Here is a 26,059-nt window from a genome sequence, read left to right on the forward strand (position 1 = left end):
TCATAGCATGGCACGTTTATTGGCTCCATGATGCAAGATTTACATGAAGAACAAGCTGTTGTCCATCCGCGCTCTTTGCCCTGCCGCCACCCGCTCAATCTGCTAAACTTCACACCTCACGTTCTAGCTCTTCCTGTCTTGGTCTCTCTCATTTCTTTCTCTCTCTCTCTCTCTCTCTCTCTCTCACTGGAGGACGCAGCGTAGCCACGATGATCCTGACACTTCTTCTCCATCGGTGGCCGTGGACTCTTCATCTTCATCTTCGTCATCGTCTGATGAAAGAGATGGCTTTCAGTATATTTTAGCATACATTAAGTTAAAAGTCATGACCACTTGCATTATGGAATACACTTAATTGTAATTAACTATACATACAAAGGTTAAGACATAATCCGTAATAAAGCTGTATCGCCTTTTCTCACCCTCACTCTCCTCCTGTGAGTCTCCGTCAGATTCCGCGAGTGTACTGTCCAATCGGCTGTCTCGTCTCACGTTTACGTCACCTCTGGAGATCAAATAACAAAGCACAATTGTTAAAAATCCATTAATTGATTACCATCAATTAGTTACTGTTAATCCAGCTGAAGCTTCCCTTTATTAGCGGAGATTATGGAAATGATTGAATTAGCTCCCACAGCACTTAAAAATCAGACTTTTCTAAATCCCAGCTATTCATTGGAAAGCATATTATTTAGGATCGAGAATAAATGATGCAGTAACTAGAGTGAAACTAATAAGGAAAGGGAATGTAGTTACTAGACTAATGAATGTTAGACTGGATCTGAGAGTTTAAAACGTTAAAGAGTGAAGGCTGACGCACTTGCAACTAATGTGTTAATATCACCTCCTGTGATTGTGCTATTTACAGGAATGTCAAGATGACACCAATGAGGTTTGTGTCCTGACAGCTATTGCCACATCATGACGCAATCAATGAACACAAGGTTCAGGGTTATTATTATCAATACAAGAATTTAAGTTGTCTGTGCTCTGAACGGGGATTACAAATGCATCCCCAGATAGCATGTGTAAACTGGCCATGAATATTTTTTGCAAGTCAATATTTCAGTCAATACTTCATAATGCATGCTTTATTAAAAGGTCATACTGACAATCCAGTTAAGAGACTGAAAAATCTCTTACTGTATTGTGGGAATACAATACAGTAAGAGATATCAATCATAATATATCATTTATCAACATTAAATGATTAATGGCTTTCAGATTTAATTATATCCCCAAAGTTAGTAGTTGATAGGTCAGAGAATTGCTGTGAACCTGGGAAGGTGAGAAGGAAAGCTCTAAATTCTGCCAGAGGCAGGCAGACAAATCCAAATCGTGAAGCATGGTCAAAACAGGCAAAGGGTCAGGTGATTGGCAAACGGGCATGAAACAGGCAAGGCAAAGCACGAAATGAGAAACAAGTTCCAAAACCATGAACCAAAACACAAATACAAAGGCTTGGTACAGTGGTAACACTCACACAATACTTCGCAACGAACAATGAGGCACGAGGGGTTTAAATACTAAACGTAATCAAGGGTGAAACACAAAACTGAGTACAATGATGACACATAAGCGAAACAACCAATAACAATACAGGGGCGGAGACAGGACGTAAACCATAATAAAACATAACAAAGTGTCAAAAGTAAAGTCAATGTCACTGAAACACCCAGACGTGCACTTCAAGCTTGTGCTTCAGGTTTCAGAGCGCACTGCAAGTTCCAGCACTATACACAAGGGGAAAAATTGTGACAGGAACCGAGGAGCAGGCATGAGGCTGAGGCAGGTTCGTCGGGGTCCCTAGGCAGCACCCAGGTGTGGGAAGCTGGATCGTCAGCTTTGGTGGAACAGGAAGGCAGAGCAACATCTTCAGAGGAACAGGAAGGCAGAGCGACGTCCTCAGCCGAGCAGGGGGGCTGAGTGTCGTTCTCCGTCGACTCTGCAGGCTGAACTTAGTCGGCCATGTCAGCAGACTCTGGCGTGAGCAGAACTTGGTTGGCCATGTCAGACCCTCAGACAGGAACATGGCTTGAGAGGCCGTCTCGTCGCCCTCAGACAGGAACATGGTCTCAGAGGCCGTCTCTTCGACCTCAGTCAGCAACATGGCTTGGGAGGTCACCTCGGCGCCCTCGGACAGAAACATAGCTTGAAAGGCTGTCTTATTGCCCTCAGGCAGGAACTTGGCTTGAGAGGCCATCTCTTCAACTTCAGGCAGGAACCAGGCTTGGGAGGCCGTCTCTTCAACCTCAGGCAGGAACCAGGCTTGGGAGGCCGTCTCATCGGCCTCAGACAGGAACATGGCTTGGGAGGCCATCTCATCGGCCTTCAACTGGAACTTGACGTCAGTGGTCGCCTTGTTGAGCCCCGACGGGAGTTCTGGAGATCCATGTTGACCTCCAACTGGGGCTCTGGAGCTGAGGTCTTTTCGTTAACCTCATGCTTGAACTCCGGATATGAGACCCCCTCGTGGGTCTCATGTTGGAATGCTGGGGACGAGGTCGCCACGTTGACCTCCAACAGGAGTTCAGCATGTGAGACCACCTCATCAGTCTCATGCTGGAACTCTTGGGAGGAGGTCGCCACATTGAACTCCGGCTGGAACTCGGCAGGTGAGACCACCTGGTGGGTCTCAGGCTGGAGCTCTGGAGACGAGGACGCCACGTTAACCTCTGGTTGGAGCTCTGTGGGTGAGACCACATTGTGGGTCTCAGGTTGGAGCTCTGGAGACAAGGCCACCATGTTGACCTCCGGCTGGAGCACTGTGGGTGAGTCCACCTCGTGGGTCTCAGATTGGAGCTCTGGAGATGAGGTCGCCATGTTGACCTCTGGCTGGAGCTCGGCAGGTGAGACCACCTCGTGGATCTCAGGTTGGCGCTCTGGAGTCGAGGTCACCAGTCGAGCCCCCCTCCCCCCCAAAAGATGTTCCACGTTGGATCCTAGACTCACAAACATCATTACAAATAGTCCCACAAACAGAGTTACATTCTCAAGTTCCCTGGATCCCTTGGCCACTAGGAGCTGCACCCACTGGCGGGCTGGGCTGAAGAGCCGGGGCCACATGAAATTGAGCTATTGTTTCTCGTCGAACTTGGGGTCTGCTAGGCTGGCAGTCAACAAGAAAATATTCAGGGTTGCCAAAAAAGCCATCATACAGATCTGGGAGATCTATGACAGTCCACTGGGGAAATTGGATCGAATCCAAAGCTGGGACGGTTTGCTTAGTTTCCCTAGCGTGACGTCTCCTCCGTCTTCCTGCTGCATCCATGTTGGGGTGAAGTATTCTGTCACGTAATGGAGGCTGAGATGGATGTAAGTGCAGATAAGAGCTTTAATAAAGAGAGGCAGGCAGACAAATCCAAATCGTGAAGCACTAGCGTGGTCAAAACAGGCAAAGGGTCAGGCGGTCGGCAAACGGGCACCGAACGGACAAGGCAAAGCAGGAAACGAGAAACAAGAAACAAGATCAAAAACAATGAACCGAAACACGAGGAACAAAATGCAAAGGCTTGGTATGGTGGTAACAACATTTTACGACGAACAATGAGACACGGGGGCTTTAAATACGCTAAACAGCTTAGTACAATGATGACACATAAGGGCAGAGACAGGACATAAACCATAACAAAACACACGTGTCAAAAGTAAACAAAGTCAATGTCACTGAAAAACCCAAGTGTGCGCTAGTGTTTCAAGTTCGCACTTCGGGTTTCAGAGCACGCTGCGAGCTCCAGCGCTTTCCGCGAGGGGAAATCGTGACAAATACTCTATCCTGTATACATAATCTCTATCAAGATATATTTCCAGCGTATATCTCGACCAGGTTTCTAAAAGCAAGCAAATTTACAAAATGTCAAATACAGTTATGGTAATATTCTTAGAGTAAGAGTATATGGATACTCAGTGAGCGGTAGTTCTGCTCGGAGAACTCAAATAACTACTCTTTGTAACCGTGTTGAGCAGAAAAACAACTCAGAATGCCTAACCTATCCTTTTTCTGTTCCACTTATACACAGGGTCACGGGGGAGCCTGGAGTCTATCCCACACAAGGCGGGGGACACCCTGGACGGGGTGCAAACCCATCACATGGCACAACCGCACACACACTATGGACAATTTATAGACGCCATTCAGCCTACAACGCATGTCTTTGGACTGGGGGAGGAAACCAGAGTACCCGGAGGAAACCCCCATAGTACGGGGAGAATATGCAAACTCTGTGCACTCAGGGCAGAGCTGGGAATCAAACCCCCGACCGTGGAGGTTAAAGGCAACCATGCTGACCACTAAGCCACCATGCCTAACGTGGTTGAATGTCTAACACTTCAAACCTTAATGTGGAAAGGCTACAACAGCAGAAGGCTACATCAGGTTCCACACCTGTCAGCCAAGAACAGGATTCTGAGGCTACAGTGGGCACAGGCTCACGGAAACTAGACACATCTCAAATGGGACGTGCAGATGGTAGGGTCGCAATTTGGTATCATGTCGAAAGTTCAGGCTGGTGGAGGAAGTGTAATGGTGTGGGGAATGTTTCATTGGCACACATTGGGACCCTTAATACCAACTTGAGCACTGTTTGAATGACACATTGAAACATGTGAATTATTGTTGGTGACCATGTGCATCTCTTTATGGCAATAATTTACCCATATTATAATGGCTGCATCCAGCATCATACTGGGCCATGTCACAAAGCCCAAGTAGTCCATGAACATGACAATGAATTTAGTGTACTTCACTGGCCTTGCTATTCACTAGACCTGAATCCAACAGCACACCTGTGGGATGTGGTAGAACAAGAGATTTGCAGCATGAATATTCAGTTGACAAATCTGCAGCAATTATATTTTGCTTACCAAGCAAAAAAAAACTCCTGGCATTTGCAAATCCAAAATTCAAACGGCTGAACAGAAGCACTAATAAAATAAAGCTGAGACAGAAACTACAATATCCTTCCCACACATGAAATGAGAGCATGACCATTGTGCTTTCTTGACATTTAGCTGAGGATGAATATGGCATAATAATCTGACACAAATTTCATACATAATTGTACCACTCAGGAACATGTCAGAGTAATAATATATGCAGAGTATAAAAGTATAGACTTGGCGTATGATGAACTGTGAAAGGCTTTAAACGTCAGGGTCTAATGTGTTCGAATGTATTGCAGATCACAGCAGTGAAATCCGAAGAGGATCATGGGTTAGGTTCAGAAGTTGAACACCACACCTTTTTTTGACATTTCCTGGAAGCTGTTCCCAAACTGTGAGCTCACGGCCGCCTGTAACCCAGCGATGACCCCCACTAGGTGTGACCCATGCCGCAAAACAAAGGATTCGTGGTAAATCTGAGCTGGAGATTGAGACGAGGTACCTACATTGTGGAAGAGAAAATACTGAGATAGAGAGAGAGAGAGAGAGAGAGAGAGAGAGAGAGAGGGAAAGGTGATGGGTGTTAAACTGTTAAAATTAACATTCAGAAAGATATCATGAGGATTCTCATTTACAGTTTAGAGTACTCTCTCCGCTGGTGAGGTCAAAGCATGAACCAACTAGAACCCCTGGTATTTGATTGACACAATCCGTGACGCCAGCAGTGCTGCTGTGATTGGTCAGTCTCCTCAATGTGCCTAAGAGAGATGACAAACGGAGAGGAAACAAAACGAACCATTTTCAGTCCAAAAATACTGCGTGTGCATATGATTGCAGATTGCTCGTATACTAAATGTAACTTAAATTAAGAACAGAATGCAGAAACTGTTTTGAAAATGGCATCATTTGTCTCTGTAGAATAAATGGCTTCTTAGCTCTGCTAAGGGGTTGTTGTTTTTTTCTCCTCCGTCTTTAATGCATCACTTCAAAAGCACATGTGCTCCTGCAGCATATGAAATGATAATGATGAACTACCATCATTACCGCGCTTTGCATTCTCAATTAGATCATCACATTACATTGCACGCATTCCTACGACCAGCTCTGATTTATCTGCTAGAACTGTTTATGGATTTTGGGACAATATCATTCTACAGAAGAAATATTCCATGATCCCAGAGAGAGAGAGAGAGAGCGAGAGAGAGAGTGAGAGAGAGGAGATTAAAAGGAAAACGTTCTGCATGTTGTTGTAAAATCCTGCTGCCCTCGAGCGAAGAGCTTCCTTCTTGCTTTTCTTCTGCCTGTGCTCTCTGAGCCGCTGGCACTTTAGTGTATCAGTTGTGGCATTGCTGAAAGCAAGCATCCCCTGCCATGATGCCTTCCATTAATAAATCCATTACATAGCCTTAGGTCAGGGAACAAATGTGTGTCTATTGTGGAGGACAAAAATATTGAACACAGCAGGATTCGGCCAAGCAGATAAAAGAGGCCTTTTATGGAAGGAGATGCTAATGGGAAGTGTGTGAGCTGAAAGCTTAACAGGATACTTACTGCAGCCCCACTGAGGGATCCTCCAGTTATTTGGTATAAAACAAATATTGTCCATTTAAAGGATACCTTTAATATGAACCATCATGTAATAACATCATGTAAGATGTGTGTATCGCTGACGTCACTGCTTTCAGCACAAGGAGAGCATAACGGTGGATTTTTAACCCGTTCATTCAGTTAGTCAGCTGCAGCAACGCTAACAGGAAATGTGTGTAGGCAGAATAGGATGTCTGGGTTTAATGGGTTAATAGAGACTCTAATAAACAGCCTTAGAATCATCTTTGACAATTTGTTTAGCACACATCCTTTGAAAAATGTATAAGTTTGCTAGTTTCTTAACTAGCCGACATGCTAATTACTCAGCAGGTGTAGTAGCTAGCAGTGGGAGCATATCTAGGGTCCTATGTTCCACAGATTTATATGGCACCCAATGAACACATGAAAAAGGGTCCTATGTTCCCCAGCTCTATATAGCACATAAAGGGAATCTGAAAAACATGTTCCCAGCTCTGTATTCGCTAAATATGACATGGGTTATTGTGGGAACTCGTCAAAGGGGTTTTCTGACTCCAGCACCGCTGTATGGATTTCAATATAATAGGTCTAGACTTAAGGGAACTAAACAAAAGGTCATAGCTTTCTTAGGTGAAAACTAGTCTAGTGTGTTTTTGAATCTAACTCTCATGACATCATGACTTACAACCCCAATTCTGAGAAAGTTGGGACAGTATGGAAAATGACAATAAAAACAAAGAGGAGTGATTTGTAAATGTACTTTGACTTGTATTTAAACAAAAAACGTATAAAGACAAGGTATTTGATGTTTTCCTTCATCAACTGCATAGTTTTTGGAAGGTAAACGTTTATTTTGAAATTGATGCATGCAAAAATACGTTCCCAAAAATTTGGGACAATTTAGGATTAATAGCGAGGTGACGAATTGAAATAAGAAGGTGATGTGAAACAGGCGAGGCAATCGTCCAATCGTAGTATATAAGGAGACTCCAAAACAGGCCTAGTCCTTCAAGAGCAACGATGGGTCGAGGCTCACCAATCTGCCAACAGCTGCATCAGCGAATAATCCAATATTTTGAGGACAACATTCCCCAAAGACAAATCAGTAGGATTTTGGGCATTGCACCTTGCACCTCACAATGCACAATATAATTAAAAGATTCAAGGAATCAAGTCAAATCTCGGTGCGTAAAGGGCGAGGCTGAAAACCAGTTCTGAATGCGTGTGATCTCTGATCACTCAGACGTCACTGTCTTAAAAACTAGCATTAGTCTGTAATGCATGTCCTGACATGGGCTCGGGAATACTTTGGTAAACCTGTCAGTCAACACCATTCGCCGTTGCATCCACAGATGCACGTTAAGGCTTTACTATGCAAAGCAGAAGCCAAACAGTAACACTGTCCAGAAGCGCCACCGACTGCTCTGGGCTCGGTCTCATCCGAGATGGACAGTAGCACAGTGGAATCGTGTTTTGTGGTCCGACGGGTCAACATTTCAAATAGTTTTTGGACAAAACAGCCGTCGTGTTCTCCACAAAGAGGAAAAGGACCGTCCAAGCTGTTATCAGCATCAGGTCCAAAAGCCAGCGTCTGTCATGGTATGGGGGTGTGTCAGTGCCCATGGCATGGGTAACGCGCACATCTTGGGGGGAACCATTAATGCAGAAAGATATGTACACATTTTGGAGCAACATATGCTGCCATCCAGAGCAGAACAACGCTAAACCACATTCTGCCCGGATTATAAGTGCATGGTTGCCTAAGCAGAGAGCTAGCATGGCCTGCCTGCAGTCCTGACCTGTCTCCGATTGAGAATGTGTGGTGAATTATGAAGTGCAAAATAAGGCAACTAAGGCCCATATAGCTGCGCAGCTGAAGCAATGCATAATGGATGAATGGGGGAAAATTCCGCTTAGTAAACTTAACCATCTGGTGTCTTCAAACACTTAATAAGTGTTTGAAGACTTTATTAAAAGAAAAGGTGATGTTACACAGTGGTAAACGGTTGACTGTCCCAACTTTTTTGGAATGTGTTGCAGTCATCAAATTTTAAATCAGTGTATAATTTCAAAAATAAATTAAATTCACAAAGTAAGATAACAAATGTTATGTTTTCAATATAGTACAGTGTGAACTGAATTTTCAAATGACTCTTCGTGCTTGTTTTTTTGCATTTCCCATACTGTCTTAACTTTTTCAGAATTGGGTTTGTATGTATTTAATTTAATCTAGTTTGTTTTTGCCTCCAAATATGCTAGTGTATCTTTTCTGCATTTATTTGGTCATGCATGGAGTTGAACTGTATGAATGTAAGAATGTATGAACGTAGACTAACAGCTATTTTTAGAGCAGCACAACTGAGGGGTCAGTGTGTGCAACCTAGTTCATTTTCCAAGTTCATAACTTTTCATAAAAGTGTGAAGGATGGATTTTAATGGTTTTATGTAGTCCTGACTACTTAATGTGTGTGAACAGAATACTGAACTGGGGAACAGAGGACCATGGGAACATCGGAATGACCCCGTTAGCAGTAATGAAGTTACATTAACAGTCATATATAGCTGGAGTGGTTAGCTACAGACTGTATGCTAACATGTGAAATGATGCAAAGATTTGAATTTCATTTAATTATGAAATCATGAAAAGTATTTTAGTGCTGTTTACATTTGATGCCATTTTCCTTTTTATTTTGAGAGAAAACTGAAGTTTACAGCTACCAGTTTCAATTATTAATATGTTCCTGAAACTGTGTTAAGTAATCTTAGACAGAATTGCTGATGTGGTTTGTGACACTGTATGAGAGGCTTTTATCTAGAAAAAAAAAAGAAAGAAAAAAGACAAAAGGATGTTGCAGAGCTGAAAACTGTAGTGCCAGCAAGTTTAAAGTCAGAATCAGATTTTCATCTCAGCAGAATCAGGTAGGAGGTGCAGCAGATTTACAGGGTTTGAAGGCATAATTGTATATTAGACATGACTCAGATGATGATATCATTCAAACTTGAATGCTTTTTTTTTTTTTTTTTAACTTATTCTGCTATTTTATAAACAAGATTGTTACTATATGCAAGTGTGTGATGATGTAGGTATGCAGATTGCACAGTGCTAAACTGAAGGCTATAAGCTTCCCTTATGTGTTAGCTCCATTAGTATCATAGCCACAGTGCAAAGCTAAGCTTGGAATAACAAACATGACTTAGCTTACAGGTAGCATTTGGGGAAAGAGGGAGATTGAGTATTATAGTGTGTTAGTGTTAAAGTGTGTATAACATGTTAGTGCTGGAGCTCATACCTGTTCTCCAGTTGAGCACTCGGATACTGGATCTCCCATTGGCCAGAAAGATGTGGTCGCCTCGGGCACTCAGTCTCAGCCTCCCATTGACCTCATCAACTCTGCTACAACCAGTGACCTCTGACCCCCACTGCTGCAGCTGGTTTAGGGGCTCCATTGCTCCATCACACACCTCCCATACACACACGCTCCCATCCGTCGAGCCACTGAACACCAGAGGACCGTGGGACTGTGGACACGGAGAGGATCACAGTCCCAGAGGCTCCATAAAAATCAGTAGTACAAAAATAACATTACTACTACTACTAATAATAATAATACTACTGCTACTATAACTATTAATACTATTACTACTACTGCTACTATTAATACTACTACTACTGCTACTATCAATACTACTACTACTGCTACTATTACTATTAATACTACTGCTACTATTAATACTACTACTGCTACTATTACTATTAATACTACTACTACTATCAATACTACTACTACTACTACTACTATCAATACTACTACTACTACTGCTACTATTACTATTAATACTACTACTACTATCAATACTACTACTACTACTACTACTATCAATACTACTACTACTACTGCTACTATTAATACTACTACTACTACTATTACTACTACTGCTACTATTACTACTTCTACTATCAATACTACTACCACTGCTACTATTAATACTACAACTACTGCTGCTACTATTAATACTACTACTACTACTGCTACTATTACTATTAATACTACTACTACTATCAATACTACTACTACTACTACTACTACTACTATCAATACTACTACTACTACTGCTACTATTACTATCAATACTACTACTACTACTGCTACTATTACTATTAATACTACTACTACTATCAATACTACTACTACTACTACTACTACTACTATCAATACTACTACTACTACTGCTACTATTACTATTAATACTACTACTACTGCTGCTATTAATACTACTACTACTGCTACTATCAATCCTACTACTACTATCAATACTACTACTACTACTGCTACTATTACTATTAATACTACTACTCCTGCTGCTATTAATACTACTACTACTGCTACTATCAATACTACTACTACTACTACTACTATTAATATTACTACTACTACTGCTGCTATTAATACTACTACTACTGCTACTATTACTATTAATACTACTGCTACTACTCCTGCTGCTATTAATACTACTACTACTACTGCTACTACTACTACTACTGCTGCTATTAATACTACTACTACTGCTACTATTACTATTAATACTACTACTGCTACTACTAATACTACCATAATACTACTACTGCTACTACTACTATTACTATTAATACTACAACTACTGCTGCTACTATTACTACTACTATCAATACCACTACTACTGTTACTATTAATACTACTTCTATTGCTGCTACTATTAATACTACTACTGATACTATTACTACTGCTACTATCAATATTACTACTACTACTACTACTACTGCTACTATTAATACTTTTGCTGCTTCTACTTTTACTAGTTTTATTACAAATGAAAAGTAAGAATTCTCATAATAAATGGAGCATATACGCTCATGCTAGGCTGAGTTTGATTAAACAGACCCTTGGTGGCTCTTTCTGAATAGCCTGGATGATTTTCTCAAATGTCTTCCGGAAGTTTCACAGCCATGTGAACATAATGGGCAGAGTTTATTACTGACTTCATTTCTAACCCTGAAATGTCAAGAGCTGATTTTTGGAAGCAAGGCGAACTCAGACCTAGTTTATTCAAATATACTGTACAACACTTACACTGAAAGTGTTCAAATTACAGATAGCAAATTAGGAACTTGATAAGATTTTATGCGTTAACCAAGTATGCATTAAAGTATTTATTTTACTTACAGAACAGAAGCAGCACAGAGGGAGTGACTGCTGCTGTTACCTTGCTATCAGTGGTCCAGCTGGCCAGTGGACTGATGCAGCTACGGACTACCAGTTAAAAAGTAGCATAACTGCATGGGTGGTACTCTTTTCAATGTTATTATGATAGCATTATTATTCATCGTGTTATAAAGCAGATAGTGACTTTCACTTTCTGCTGTATAACAGACAAATAGCTGTAATAACAGTAATAATAAACACATCAAGCGAGATAGGGATTGAATGTTTGGACTTTCTCAGAAGAGCAGTCTTCAAGTTTGGCTTTGGCATCGAAGCGTGAAAGCTGAATATTAAAATGTGATAAAATGTGATAAAATGCGCTGGGTTGATGCCACTTGAACACAGAGGCGTTGTGTTAGACAAGGCGCTGTTGCCATGGCACCCACCCACCTGTAGTGTCGTGACAGCATCCAGGTGCACGTTGACTGATTGACAGTTCTCCTGAGAGAGCCAGTCCCACACTTGCAGTTTCCCAGCATCTGTCACACAGTCAAAGACCCACTGCTGACTCATACGCAGACAATGACCAAGCGTACACAAAGGTATACCCAACTACAGTGCTGTGATTTCTTCTGTTTTTGTGTATATCTCATACGAAATAGTTGTAGATTGTCAAACGAAATACAACATAAAACAAAGGCAACCTGAGTAAACACAGTACAGGCTTTATTTTTTTATTTTTTTACTGAAGCAAAAAAGTTATCCTATCACCTATTACCTATCACCCATATGAAAAACTAATTGCCCCCTTAAACTTAAAATATGGTTGTGCCACCTTTAGCAGCAATAATTGCAACCATATCAGCAAATACTTTTTCACAGCACTCTATGTTCCCCTTTGTACACATCGCCAATCTATATACTGATTCCCATCTATACACATAGATATTCTTTGCTTATAGCTATATGCATGCACACACTCTCACACGTCACGCTTCTACACACTCTCACATGTACAGCACCCTCACCTGAGCCTGTCACAATGTAGCCCTCCCACTCCGCTATGAAGCAAAGGCTTGTGACGGCATTAAAAGTGTAAATTGATTTCACGCACTGGCCTGGCAAGGAGACAGACACACAGCAGGTTATATGCCAAGCATCAAGAATATACTGAGATATATATATATATATATATATATATATATATATATATATTCATGAGTGGTGTATATATTATTCAATGTTAACTGTAATTATTCACATCCGTTCTTTATTTACTATATAGGCATTTGGGATGTGCAGGCGTATTCAAATGAACTGTTTTGTTCATTTATGAACAAATGTGAGGCGCCGGTATTCCAATACTGAAATGACTACTCGGATATTCATTAAGCCATACATCGAAGTGAAATCGGTGAGAAAAAGAAAGCTGCATCTGTCAGTATTTTGAGACAAACAGCAGAACAGTTGTGGTGTGTAAGTAAGAGGTGCACTGGGACTACGCACTATTTCATATGCTGCTAGATATGAAGCTTGATAATAAATATCCACTAGCATCCAGTACCACTCTATTAAATGTCTTAAATGGCATTAGACAGAAAATCAGGTACCTTGGGTTGAAGGATAAGGTTATTTTAGACCAGATGTGACAAAATCATTTTACATTTCTGTGCTCAATTTTAATGCATTTCTGTGTTTTCACTAGCTTAGTAAATATAACTGAAGATATTTCACTGGTGTACTGAATATAACATGGAAATATCTGTAGTGACATTTTATTATGAACATGTGCATTGCCACTATGAATTGTTCTAATGAGATTTTTAGGCATCCTGTCTGTACCCTTGGAAGCTCTGTGGCAGTTTGAACTGTCATGTAGTTTGAATTTTAACCGATGCCTGTGCACTCACTGCTACGTTAGAGCTACAGGCTGAAAATATTAAGGTGATATTCAGTAAAGCTTTAAAAAAAAATAAATAAATAAAAAAAAGAAGAAGAAAATTGTCAATTTTCAATATCTGCTCATTATTTCTCTATATTACATCTATCAAACATACCGTATAAACACATGTGCCGTCAGCCACAGGAGAAACGCTTCATTGCGGTGGAAAATGATCATCGATTATGCCATATTAAATACGCCTTTCCATCCCTCTCCTAGCGGTTGGTCGAATATCCATATTTATTAACTCTAACAGATATCTGAATGAAAATAAATAGGCAGAAGGCACAGCCCTAATACGCAGATGTTTGCGTAAATATCATAATAATATCTTCATGACATCATCAAAACAATGCATCAATAAAAAAAAGATATGATCTACTGTAATGTGTAACTAGGCAACTGTCATGTGCATGGAAGGTATGGTTCATGGAGAGACTGAGGTCCGGATTAATCGACGGACGGGATTAAAAACATTGCGTGTGACTCACCAGAACTCAGAGTCCATATTCGTACACAGCAGTCGGTGGAGCCACTTAGGATGAACCTCTCCGTCTCAGACAGATGCAGAGCAGATGCTAGAGAGAGAGAGAGAGAGAGAGAGAGAGAAAGGGCAGTTTGCCAAAGAGCATGATTATAAGAGCAAAGTGAAGAAAATATAGATGCACATGCAAAGGAGAAAATTCAGACAGGACAGAAGAGGTGGGTAAAATGTCAGGGAAATGAATGGACATGTGAGAAGTTGTCAATTATATTTCTATGTGTGTGTGTGTGTGTGTGTATGTCTGTGTGTTTACCTAATTTCCTGCAGTACTCTGAAGGTGGTGTATTAACACAAGTGACGCCACCGCTGTGACCTCCGAGATTGCGCTGCTCTGTTGCCGTGGGAACGTGCCACACCTTCACTGTGGTATCACGACTTGTGGAAGAGTATAGCATGAAGCTGTGATTTCATGGTCTATAGATCACAAATCCTATATATTTACTCATAAAAAAAAAAAAAAATAATAAAAATAAAAAACCCTTCCAGTACCTGCCAGAAATCACAAGATTGTCTACGGCAGCTACGCAAGTGATGATGTCACTGTGACCTTTTAGAGTCCTGAGGCGAAACTTGGCCTTTTCCCACAATGCTTTAAGAGATGAGAATTCTGTGTCTGGAATGGAAATATGGATAGTTAAAGATGCCTCATTGTTCCAGTCTAGAATACAAGGAAATTTTATCCTATATTTGTGTTTTATATATATATATATCACACGCCAGAATCAGAAATAGATACACTAGGGTGAGATGTGGAGTTTTCGGATGTCTGCGCATGAATGAGTGTGTGTTTGACCTGGGTCTGGGAGCCTCTGGCTTTGTCCTCCACCCTCTCTGTCTTTTATCTCCTCCTCCGCTCCACTTTTCGCCTTATCCTGCTTTTCTCGGTGGTCTTCACGCGCTAGCTTCACAGCCGGTGTGTGATCTGTGTGATGCTCTGTTCCAGTCTCTCTATGGCCAACAACAGCAAACAACAGAATGAAACAACGCAGAACGTTCACTCGTTCATCTTCAGTAACTGCTTTATCCTGGTCAGGGTCACGGTGGATCAGGAACCGGAGCATGAGGCGGGAATACATGCTAGATGGGAAGCCAGACTATCACAGGACATTACATTCATACTCCATTGTTGGAGTGTGTGTGTGTGTGTGTGTGTGTGTGTGTGTGTGTGTGTGTGAACATCCTCTACATAACTTTCTCCAAAAAATGTGGGAATGACTGTGGAGCGCCAGTAAGACAGAAAGAGGAGGAGTATCTGTGGGCAACAGGTGCAAACATGCAAACACACACACACTCAAACACACACTCTTCAATCTCTCTCACGCTTACACTTGTCTTTTCATTTTATCCTCCTCTTCACCCACAATACCGTGGGTTTGCTGCAGGCCGGAAAGATGCAGCAGGAGCTCGGCCAATCTGCTGCGAAGCTCCTCCTTCTTTGAGACCTGAGACAGGGAAAGAAAGAAAGAAAGAAAGAAAGAAAGAAAGAATTCAATAATTAAATGAGAATCAGGCAACTAAACACAATTAGCATGATTACAGTTGGTATGTTACGTTTCGAAATTCAAACAGTTCATCTGTGGAAAAAGTGGTAGATACACTCACTGGTCACTTTAATAGGAACACCTGTACACCTACTCAATTATCCAGCAGGGCGGGGGGGGGGGATAAGTGATCTCAGTAACTTTGACCATAGCATGGTTATAAGTGCCAGATAGGCTGGTTTGAATAGCTCAGACGCTGCTGATCTCCTGAGATCTGTAGAACTCTGTAGAGTTTACATACAATAGTGCGAAAACAAAAAACATCCCGTGAGCAGCAGTCTTGTGGGCGAAAATGCCTTGTCGATGTAGAGCTCAAAGGAAAAAAGACCAGTTGACGGGGACAACACGAGCACAGGGTCATTGAAACCGGGCTGTTGAGGATTGGAAACAGACCAGGTAATGTTTTTCTTTTCTTTAACTGACCGCTTGCGACGAGCCTGTGCCCGCTGTAGTCTCTTTCTTAGCTGACAGCAGTGGAACCCCACGTGGTCTTTTGCTGTTGTAGCCCATCTGCTTTAAAGTTTGATGTTTTGTGAGTTCTGAGGTGCTTTTCTGCACTATGTGTAAAAAAAAAAAAAAAAAAAGCGTGTAGGAATGGAAGTGTAAGAACGGATGTATGACGTATGTAATGTCATTAAAGCTGCTTTGACTACAGATTTTGACATGATTCAGCAATCACAAGGATTTTCTTTTTATCTTGCCGTATAAATTGTGTACGAATCGGATGGTGATATGAGGGTATGAGGGAAAGCAATGCCCAATAAATGTGCTTCTGGATATCATGATGAATTTCTGTCTGTCTGGACGCTGCACAGGGTGATCAGTATGATAACCTGATATCCATGTCAGAAACCTGCTGTTATCTATTTTGTGCGGAAAATATCATTCGGTCAGGTCTATCTGGCTTTCATAGCTCATGGTGCTCCCGGTGTTGTTCGTTAACCATATTCATGCACTGTAGGTTGTGCCCGAGTGACTGGCTACGCATTATGTTTGAATGCAGCGCCAAACTGTTCCAGAACAAACATCACAAAACTGCACTAACTGAACAGTGTCAAGAGCATCCTTTGTATTCATATTCTAACATGTCTTAGCACATAAAATTGTGAATCATTAAAGCTGACCATTGCCTGCTTGTCATCACTGACATTTAACTTGGACTCTGCTGCTCGCCCCCGTCCGAGCGGCTCCTCGGAGAATTACTTGTAGAGAGCGAGCACCTTTGAGCTTTCGGTGTAAGCCGGCTGAACCTGCCTTTATGTAAAGTAGATGCCTTCTGGGCTCTGTAATCAAGAGCGAAAAATTTAAACACAGTCCAGCTGCATTAACGAAAAAGTAATCTTATCTAAATGCTCCTACTTGCCTCTAACAATGTGGTTGTGTGCACAAGCAATAAAAGTGCAGGCTATAAACAAGGAAGTAGTAAAGTGCAGGCCTGATTAGATAAGCCTGGAATTACGGCAGAGCTATTCATATGTAAGGAATAAACCATGACAAGTTGTTATAGGAACATAATCCATACCATTTCCTCCCTGAATAACAGCAAGTGCTTTAGTCCTCTTAGACTACAGGGTATTCATTCACCAACACTTATTTTATTCATGAATGACACATTGCAGGGGCACGGTGGCTTAGTGGTTATCACTAAGTTTGCCTCGCACCTGTGGGGCTGGGGGTTCGAATCCCACCTCCACCCTGTGTGTGCGGAGTTTGCATGTTCTCCCTGTGCTTTGGGGGTTTCCTCCGGGTACCCTGGTTTCCACCCCCAGTCCAAAAACATGCAATGTAGGCTGACTGGCGTTTCCAAATTGTCCGTAGCGTGTGAATGTGTGAGATTGTGCTCCGCAATGGGTTGGCACTCCGGCCATTGTGCCCAGAGTTCCCTAGGATAGTCTCCAGGCTCCCCTGATATGGAACATGGATGGATGGATGACACATGGCACTTTTTAAGCAAGTTAGTTCCTGTTATCGCTTACGTCATAGCAGCTATAAACACTTTCCCTCACCAGCCTCTATTTTATTCTCTCTCATATAGTTAATAAGACAAAAAAACAACAACAACGCACCGTGTTATGTTACCGAAAAAAACCCAGAACGCGCAAATTCCTGTCCTGAATACCTTCCGCTGGCAGAAAACGTTACAGACGTCTTCCATAAATGTTAAATAAATGTCTCCATAAAGAAAACATCACCGTGAAAAACGATTTGTTTTCCTCTATTTAAATAAAAACAGGTTTTCTTAATCCGTGCATTGTTCAGCTTAGATTACATGGCCTTACAAATCCCTGTGACTGAATTGTTGCAACAGAAACAATAACGTTTTAAAACGAGCACATTAATATAAACCTGCAATTTGTGGTACAGCCAGAACTGCTGTCAGAGCGGCAGTTATGGAAAATTAATGCACACCTTTTGATTTGAGAATTTAACAGCTCTGTAATATAAATCTTATTTATAAGATATTAGCAAGAGTAGAAAAGACTGATGTCAAACCGAAAGTTTCACTGTTGAACCGTTTAGAAACTCTATGACGGCCTCTTGCTGTGTGCATTACTTGGTGCTCTTTACTAAACACTCATCAACTATCTCACACTTGTTTCTAATCAATGACTCCGTTTACATGGACAGCAGTAATCTAATTACTGACCTTATTCTGAATAAGACAATATTCTGATTAAGGTGTTTACATGAGTCGCTTTTAGAATATTCCTGTCATGTTCCTGTTTTACATGTTATAGAACATAGATCGATTAACGGCACACGTCATTACGTCACCGCGCCACGCCACCCGCCGTCCCTCCAGAATTTCACGTATCGACATACAGTTCGTCTTCGTTATGGTACCGTATACAGTTTTGGGTGTTTTTATTTAATTTTTTACGAACGCTTCAAGTGTGGTTAATTATTTGTCTTGCTGTATGTGCAAATAGACGACTGCTTGAAGCCGTGGGCTGCGTCCCAAACCGCGTGCTTACCGTCTATATAGTAGCCGAGATACATGTATTTCTCCTACTACAGGCCTTATAGTAGGCAAGTATGCGGTTTGGGACGCAGCCGTGCTCTATTGTTTGCCGTCAAACGGTTGAGCACTGCCGTGTGTGATCGTGTCCTGTCGCAAAATGCGGTGAAAACTCTCACACGACGTTAATAGTGTGATTAAGGTGTGTACATGTCTGTAATACATGTCGATAACGCGACTAAAAGAGGAGTACTCCACATGTCTTAATTCGATTTGTAGTTACTTCGAGTACGGCCTTAATCGGATGAAGGTCATCAATAATCGCTGTTTATATGCTAGTTTCTTAATCAGAGTATCGTCTTAATAGTGGATTATTTTTGTCCATGTAAACGCACTGAGTTGGTGGAAATGTTGTCCTCTAGTACTCTGTCCTTAATGTTTCTACACTTAGAAAGGCTTCTGCGCCACGTCTAAGTCGCTTTGGATAAAAGCATCTGCCTGATTATTTCCTACAAATGTATTAAGCGAAAAACAAAACATGAGCTTAGCACTTCACTATCACAAATAAAAATCAGTGCGTGATTGAGCGAGTACGTCTTGTGCGACCGCAAAGTAACCGTTGAAAAGTGCTGAGAAATTCTTGGCAGTATTTCAGACAGAAATACTGTGGTTACTGGAAAACTGTGTTATTGTTTAGACAAAGACAAATGACTGATATCCAGGTTTGTCTTCTGGGAGCGTGTAGCAGCTGCTAGTGTTGACATACAGTTTGTGTCCAGATATTTGAGATCCAATAAGAAAAGTCAGAATGTTACATTACTCTGCAATTTATCCTTAAGCGCTTCATCCTGGTCAGGGTTGTAGTGGATGCATGAGGTGGGAATACACCCTGGACGCCAGAGCATCTGTATCTATTACTATGTTATTACTATGTGATTATTTTTTTATGGTTTCCATTTATGTTGCTTTACTAAATTATTTGACAAATAGGTAAAAAGAACAAGAACTAAAAACAGTCATGCGACTTATCTGCAGCACCTTCTGTACGTCGAATGTCAACATTCTGGCGCGAGCATGCGTTGCATAGCAGCGTATCAAACTTTCACTCAAATGATCTGCTCGTCAACATTCTGCACCGACGTATTTTAACCCAGCTAATGTCTAGCACTATGATATATAAATAAAATCGATATATAATAAATGATTTTACCTCGTTTTGAACACACTGACCGTAGCACACTTCAAATACACCAATCAGCCATAACATTAAAACCACCTGCGTGATATTGTGTAGGTCCCCCTTGTGCCACCGAAACAGCTCTGACCCGTCGAGGTATGGACTTCACATGACCTCTGAAGGTGTGCTGTGGTTTCAGGCACCAATACATTAGCAGCAGATCCTTTAAGTCCTGTAAATTGTGAGGTGGGGCCTCCATGGATCGAACTGGTTTGTCCAGCACATCCCACAGATGCTCGATCGGATTGAGATCTGGGGAATTTGGAAGCCAAATCAACACCTTGAACTCTTTGTCATGTTCCTCAAATCATTCCTGAACAATTTTTGCATTGTGGCAGGGCGCATTATCCTGCTGAACTATTAGGGAATACCGTTGCCATGAAGGGGTGTACACCTTTCTATCATGGCCAGCATTAACTGTTTCAGCAATTTATGCTACAATAGCTCTTCTGTGGGATCGGACCAGACGGGCTAACCTTCACTCTCCACTCTCATCAATGTGCCTTGAGTGCCCATGACTCTGTTGCTGGTTCACCAGTTGTCCTTCCTTGTACCACTTTTGGTAGGTACTAACCACTGCATACCGGGAACACCCCACAAGACCTGCTGTTTTGGAGATGCTCTGACCCAGTCGTCTAGCCATCACAATTTGTCCCTTGTCAAAGTCGTTCAGATCTTTACGCTTGCCATTTTTCCTGCTTCCAACACATCAACTTCGATAACTGACTGTTCACTTGCTGCCTAATATATCCCTCACCTTCCCAGGTGCCATTGTAACGAGATAATCAATCTTATTCACGTCACCTGTCAGTGATTTTAATGTTATGGCTGATCGATGTATGATTAGAATTACCAAGCTCATGAAACTTCTCCTCTGCTCTGCAAAAACAATTAGGCTCGCAAGTCACATGATAATGAGGTTAGGTAACGACGGTATTTTCAAAATGCAGTCTTTTTGGCTGTACATTCTTTAGGCTAATGAGAATACACAGACTTTTTGGAAATATCCACGTTCCCTTACCGTGTTACTATATGTTTTGCAAGCCAGCAGAGAAGCCGAGAAGTTTCAAGTGTTTATATCAATATTAAATTATTTATTATACATCAATCTTATTCAAATAATGTAGTGGTAGAGGTGGCCTTGGTTAAATTACATTGGAGCAGAATGTGACATACAGAGCATCCGAGTAAAAACTCAATTACTCTTGGCAGAACGTTGATATTCAACCTGCAGTTAAGCTGCATGCGAAGGTTTTTTGTTTTGTTTTTTACTGTGAGATAAGGTTGAAAATTTAAATATTGACCATGGCCTATCCAATTATGCACGTTCCTTCTTCAAGAGGAAAAACATTTCGATTAATATTTTCACAATATTATTGTTCTTTATCTGTGCTCAGTACAGGTCAAGGGCTTTAATGTGTTTACAGTTTTCTCTACCAGTATTTTCTAATCTGCACCAAAATTTCACTAAGTACCAAGATCAAATAAAATGTGGGGAAAAAAGATGGGAAATAGAAGCCGGGAGCATCAAATTGCTTTAAGCATATAATTAAAAGTATCAGATGCAATCATGTGTATCTTCGCTAATTAATTTGCATAAAACTGAGCAGGCTTCATGCAGGCTTTATCGCTGAATTCTTAATCATAGCTCCATCTTGTGTACTTCCAAGAGAAAATAAGAAACGGCATATGAAAATCTGTTGCTTTTTCACAGTGGTCAGCATAAGGAAGCCACCAAGTTCTCTCGTTTCTCAGTTTGCATTAATGTTTTAAGAAGGAGCCTGTAAACATAGCTTAAAAGGCAACCTTTAAATGCGTAGTGTTGTTTAGGGAGGTTAAAATGAATTGCGGTAATAACTGTCCTTCTACAAAGCTGTGTCCATGGAGACCATCGAGATGATTTTTGGACCTGAGCCTCCAGTTTTGTTTAGTTTTTTTTATTTATTTTATTACAGATAATGTTATAGAATGTGGATTTACAGCAATAATAATACAACTAAAACTTTTATAGGTCACAAATGTGGTGCACTCATCCAGTAAACACAGTGCAAATATGCTAAATCAAGTCAGCATGGCTAGTACATAGCGGCGACATCCAGTATCCACAGAGTATGTATGGAACACACAGTTTCTCCATAGTAACAACGTTATACAGGTGAGCATTATGCAACCATTACGCATGTGTTAAATACTGTGATTGTACTAGACTTTCCCCTGCTCGTAAATGATTGAATCGTCCAGAAACGATGGCCTAAGAAAGACGGGAAAATGAACATTTCCACCATTTTAGGTTTAAGTTAAGTAACGGAGGGTGTAATAATATTATCAACTGTGCAGTCAAGAATTGCAGCAATTATGAGAACTCAGCAGGATGGTGGATTTTTTAAATTATTCTACAGTAATGTGAAATAAACTAAAAATTAAATATAATAATAATAATAATATTAATAACAATAGTACATGTTCAATATAATCCTTTTACAATTTGGCTATCTAATATCCACATGGCCGACGTTTCCTTTGCTGATCTGCTGCTTAAAGTGTCAAGTGGCATTTTTTCTCCATATGTTTACAAGGTTACACTATATATTTATTAGGGATGTAAATATGTTTACCGTATATTTATTAGGGATGTAAATATGTTTACACTATATGTAGTAGATCAGCCATGACATGTTTGAGAAGAAGTAAACATGGTGTCCCTTAATGCACAGAGGTTAATAGGAGACCCAGCTCACAGATGAACTTTGACCCCCCAAGCATGCGTAATGCGTCACAAGATCAAGTCTGGTCGATAATTTATGATTAGTTCATGGCATGTTAGTTACGTGCTGACAGAGATTCTGGGTTTGTGCATAAAAAGGTCAAGGCTGTTATGCACATATTACATTTGCACAAATGTTAAAAATAACACGTCCTAAAAGAATTCTGAATTTTCTTTGGAACGAGGCAAACAAAACACGGCAAGTTGCTGCCAGACATGAAGCTTGTAGGCCTGTACGATAATTAAACTAATAATACATTAATTTCTTAATTTTTTTAAAATTACGAATAATAAACCTGTGCATTATTTAGCTAATTAGTTTTTTTTTAATGCTTATTTTAATGGGCTATTACACATTTTTCACAATTATCATAAATATTATTTGGGCATGAAATAGAAGACAGTGTGGTATACAGATGACATGAGAAGACCCCCTGATGACCACTGAAAGAGATAATTTTTAAAAAATTACTGATGTTTAAAAAATCAGCTGGACTTAGGGGTCACCGCCACATAATTACAATAAAAGTAATAAATACCATGTTGTAGTCTTTTTTTTTATTTAATCTGTTATGTTTAGGTATTTCTATCTCCATAGTTACTCTTTCATGTGGTCTTGGGACACAGTTCAGATGTGCAGATCTTGTTGATTTGATCATGTATTATTGTTGTTGTTGTTGTTGTTTACTACACCAGTGACAGTTCACCCTTTCCATGCTTTGCAGTATTATACTGCATCCCATCGTGTCTCTAGAATGATGTTACATTCATTAGGGCATTGGGGAATCACTATAGGAGACCCAAGTGCTCATCTGGAGCTTACCTGGAGGCTCTAGCCTAGTAGTCACTAACCCTGTTCCTGGAGATCTTCCTTCCTGAAGATTTTAGTTCCAACCATAACCGTGCCCACCTGACCATCTAATCACTGCCTAAAGAAGTTCTTGATCAGAAGTTCTTGTTAGATTTTGGTTGAACCTGCAGGATCAGGATTGGTGTCCACTGCTCTACGCTCATACAGACACATCAGTGTGCATGATGTGAGCAAGATTTGATTTGATGAGAAATATGCACAGTTCGACTTGTGTACCTTCACTGCTTCTTCTGGGGTGAGAGAAAGCTTGAGCTCCAGGTTCTCAATCTGCCTCAACTTCTTCTGTAGTTTCCTCACCTCCCCCATCTGCACACCTCAGTCCTTTCAAACCCCAGCTGATATGGACTCGTGGTGATGTCTGTGCTCTTGCAAACGCTATAAATTATTAGAAATATTAACACATTTCAACCCCGTAGTCAGCGTTTTACCCGATACATATCTGGAGTACTGTTAAAAATCCCCTTCCTGTAAACGTGGAAAAAGAGCTCTCAGAAACCGGAAGTCAACAATGAGAGAGAATCCACGGCTGAATTCCAAATAGCTCGCGGCTTCCTGTCTCAGTGCACTATTTAGGGTATTTAACAATGCCGTACAGGTCCAGACTAGGGCACTTGACAATACAGAGAGAGCGGTTTGTAATTCAGCCTTTATTTGAACAGTAACATTTTACTGCGACTTCGCATCTGCTACCGGAGAGTTTGTGTTGTTGTTGTTGTTGTTTGTGTGGACATGGGGTAACTTGGGGTTAAATATAGATTAGTATGTAGAGGAGACTTTGTTCTCTCATAGATGCCATTATCCCAACAATGATTAAGCAGTATATTTATACCTGTGTTAATGTGTTACATTAATATATACCTACATGAGGTATAAGTATTGCACAAGTATTGTGTTTGTCATGAAAATAACAAACGCATAAAACAAATAGCCCATAATATTGAAGTGGGGGTGGAGGGTTGTTCCAATATAGTTTACAAAATTATTTACCGCCTAAAAAAATATCTACATATACATACAATGACCTCCACCACTAATATTGGCACCCTTGGTAAATATGAGCAAAGAAGGCTGTGAAAAGTTATCATTATTGTTTAACCTTTTGATCTTTTGTTAAAGAAATTCACAAAAATACTCTGCTCTCATGGATATCAAACAAATGCAAACACAACACATGTTTATCAAAAAAATTATTTGTTAAATGTAGGTGTGTAACAAATATTGGCACATTTTAGTCAATACTTTGTGCTACCTCCCTTTGCCAAGATAACAGCTCTGAGTCTTCTCCTATAATGCCTGATGAGGTTGGAGAATACATGGCAAGGGATCTGAGACCGTTCCTCCATACAGAATCTCTCCAGATCCTTCACATTTCGAGGTCCACACTGGTGGACTCTCCTCTTCAGTTCACCCCACAGGTTTTCTATGGGGTTCAAGTCAGGGGACTGGGATGGTCATGGCAGGACCTTGATTCTGTGGTCAGTAAACCATTTTTGTGTTGATTTTGATGTATGTTTTGGATCATTGTCCTGCTGGAAGATCCAACCACGGCCCATTTTAAGCTTTCTGGCAGAGGCAGTCAGGTTTTCATTTAATATCTGTTGATATTTGATAGAGTCCATGATGCCATGTATCCTAACAAAATGTCCAGGTCCTCTGGACAGAAAAACAGCCCCAAAACATTAAAAAGCCACCACCACATTTAACCGTGAACATGAGGTACTTTTCCATATGGCTTCCTCTCTGTGTGCGCTAAAATCACCTCTGGTGTTTATTGCCAAAAAGCTCTATTTTGGTTTCATCTGGCCATAGAACCCGATCCCATTTGAAGTTCCAGTAGTGTCTGGCAAACTGAACTTGAGCTTGAGTTTGTTTTTGGATGAGAGTAAAGGATTTTTTTCTTGAAACCCTTCCAAACGACTTGTGGTGATGTAGGTGACTTCAGATTGTAGTTTTGGAGACTTTCTGACCCCAAGATGCAACTAACTTCTGCGATTCTCCAGCTGTGATCCTTGGAGATTTTTTGGCCACTTGAACCATCCTCTTCACAGTGTGTTGAAACTATATAGACACACGTCCTCTTCCAGGTTGATTCAGAACATTTCCTTTTGACTGGAACTTCTTAATTATTGCCCTGATGGTGGAAATGGGCATTTTCAATGCTTGTGCTATTTTCTTCTAGCCACTTCCCATTTTGTGAAGCTCAACAACCTGTTGCCACACATCACAGCTATATTCCTTGGTCTTACCCATTGTAGGAAGGGAATTTGGCCTATATATTACCTCATATTTATACCACTGTGAAACAGGAAGTCATGGGTGAACAATTTCCTATTCCTAGTCACATATATTTTTCACATATGATTTCATATGGGTGCCAATAATTGTTACGCACCTATATTTAAATATTTTTTTGATAAACCTGTGTTGTGTTTACAATTGTTTGATATCCATGAGAGCAGAGTATTTTTGTGATTTTTTTTTTTAAACAAAAGATCTAAAGGTCAAACAATACAGACAAGTTTTCATAGCCTTCTTTGCTCATATATACCAAGGGTGCCAATATTATTGGAGGAT

The 26,059-nt window shown here is 40.8% G+C and overlaps 1 protein-coding gene across 2 annotated transcripts; it reads right to left on the bottom strand.

Annotated features, from left to right (window-relative positions):
• si:ch211-154o6.3 (uncharacterized protein LOC563854 homolog) lies at nt 1–25,833 on the bottom strand. 2 transcript variants are annotated; one of them, XM_053624540.1, is made up of 13 exons: nt 23,702–25,833; nt 15,440–15,555; nt 14,907–15,061; nt 14,603–14,726; nt 14,367–14,488; nt 14,061–14,147; nt 12,656–12,745; nt 12,078–12,166; nt 9,738–9,966; nt 5,517–5,639; nt 5,240–5,405; nt 423–505; nt 1–272 (listed from the first exon to the last, which is right to left on the bottom strand). In XM_053624540.1, the coding sequence occupies exons 1-13, from the start codon at nt 23,789–23,791 to the stop codon at nt 184–186; spliced, it is 1,563 nt and encodes a 520-aa protein (XP_053480515.1). In that variant the 5' UTR covers nt 23,792–25,833; the 3' UTR covers nt 1–183. The 2 variants fall into 2 exon arrangements, with proteins under 2 accessions (XP_053480515.1, XP_053480524.1); XM_053624549.1 differs by lacking the exon at nt 23,702–25,833 and adding an exon at nt 23,438–23,682.
• Nucleotides 25,834–26,059: the final 226 nt, after the last annotated feature.

The sequence above is a fragment of the Ictalurus furcatus genome, chromosome 1, assembly GCF_023375685.1.
Source record: "Ictalurus furcatus strain D&B chromosome 1, Billie_1.0, whole genome shotgun sequence".
NCBI classification, from domain to species: Eukaryota; Metazoa; Chordata; class Actinopteri; order Siluriformes; family Ictaluridae; genus Ictalurus; species Ictalurus furcatus.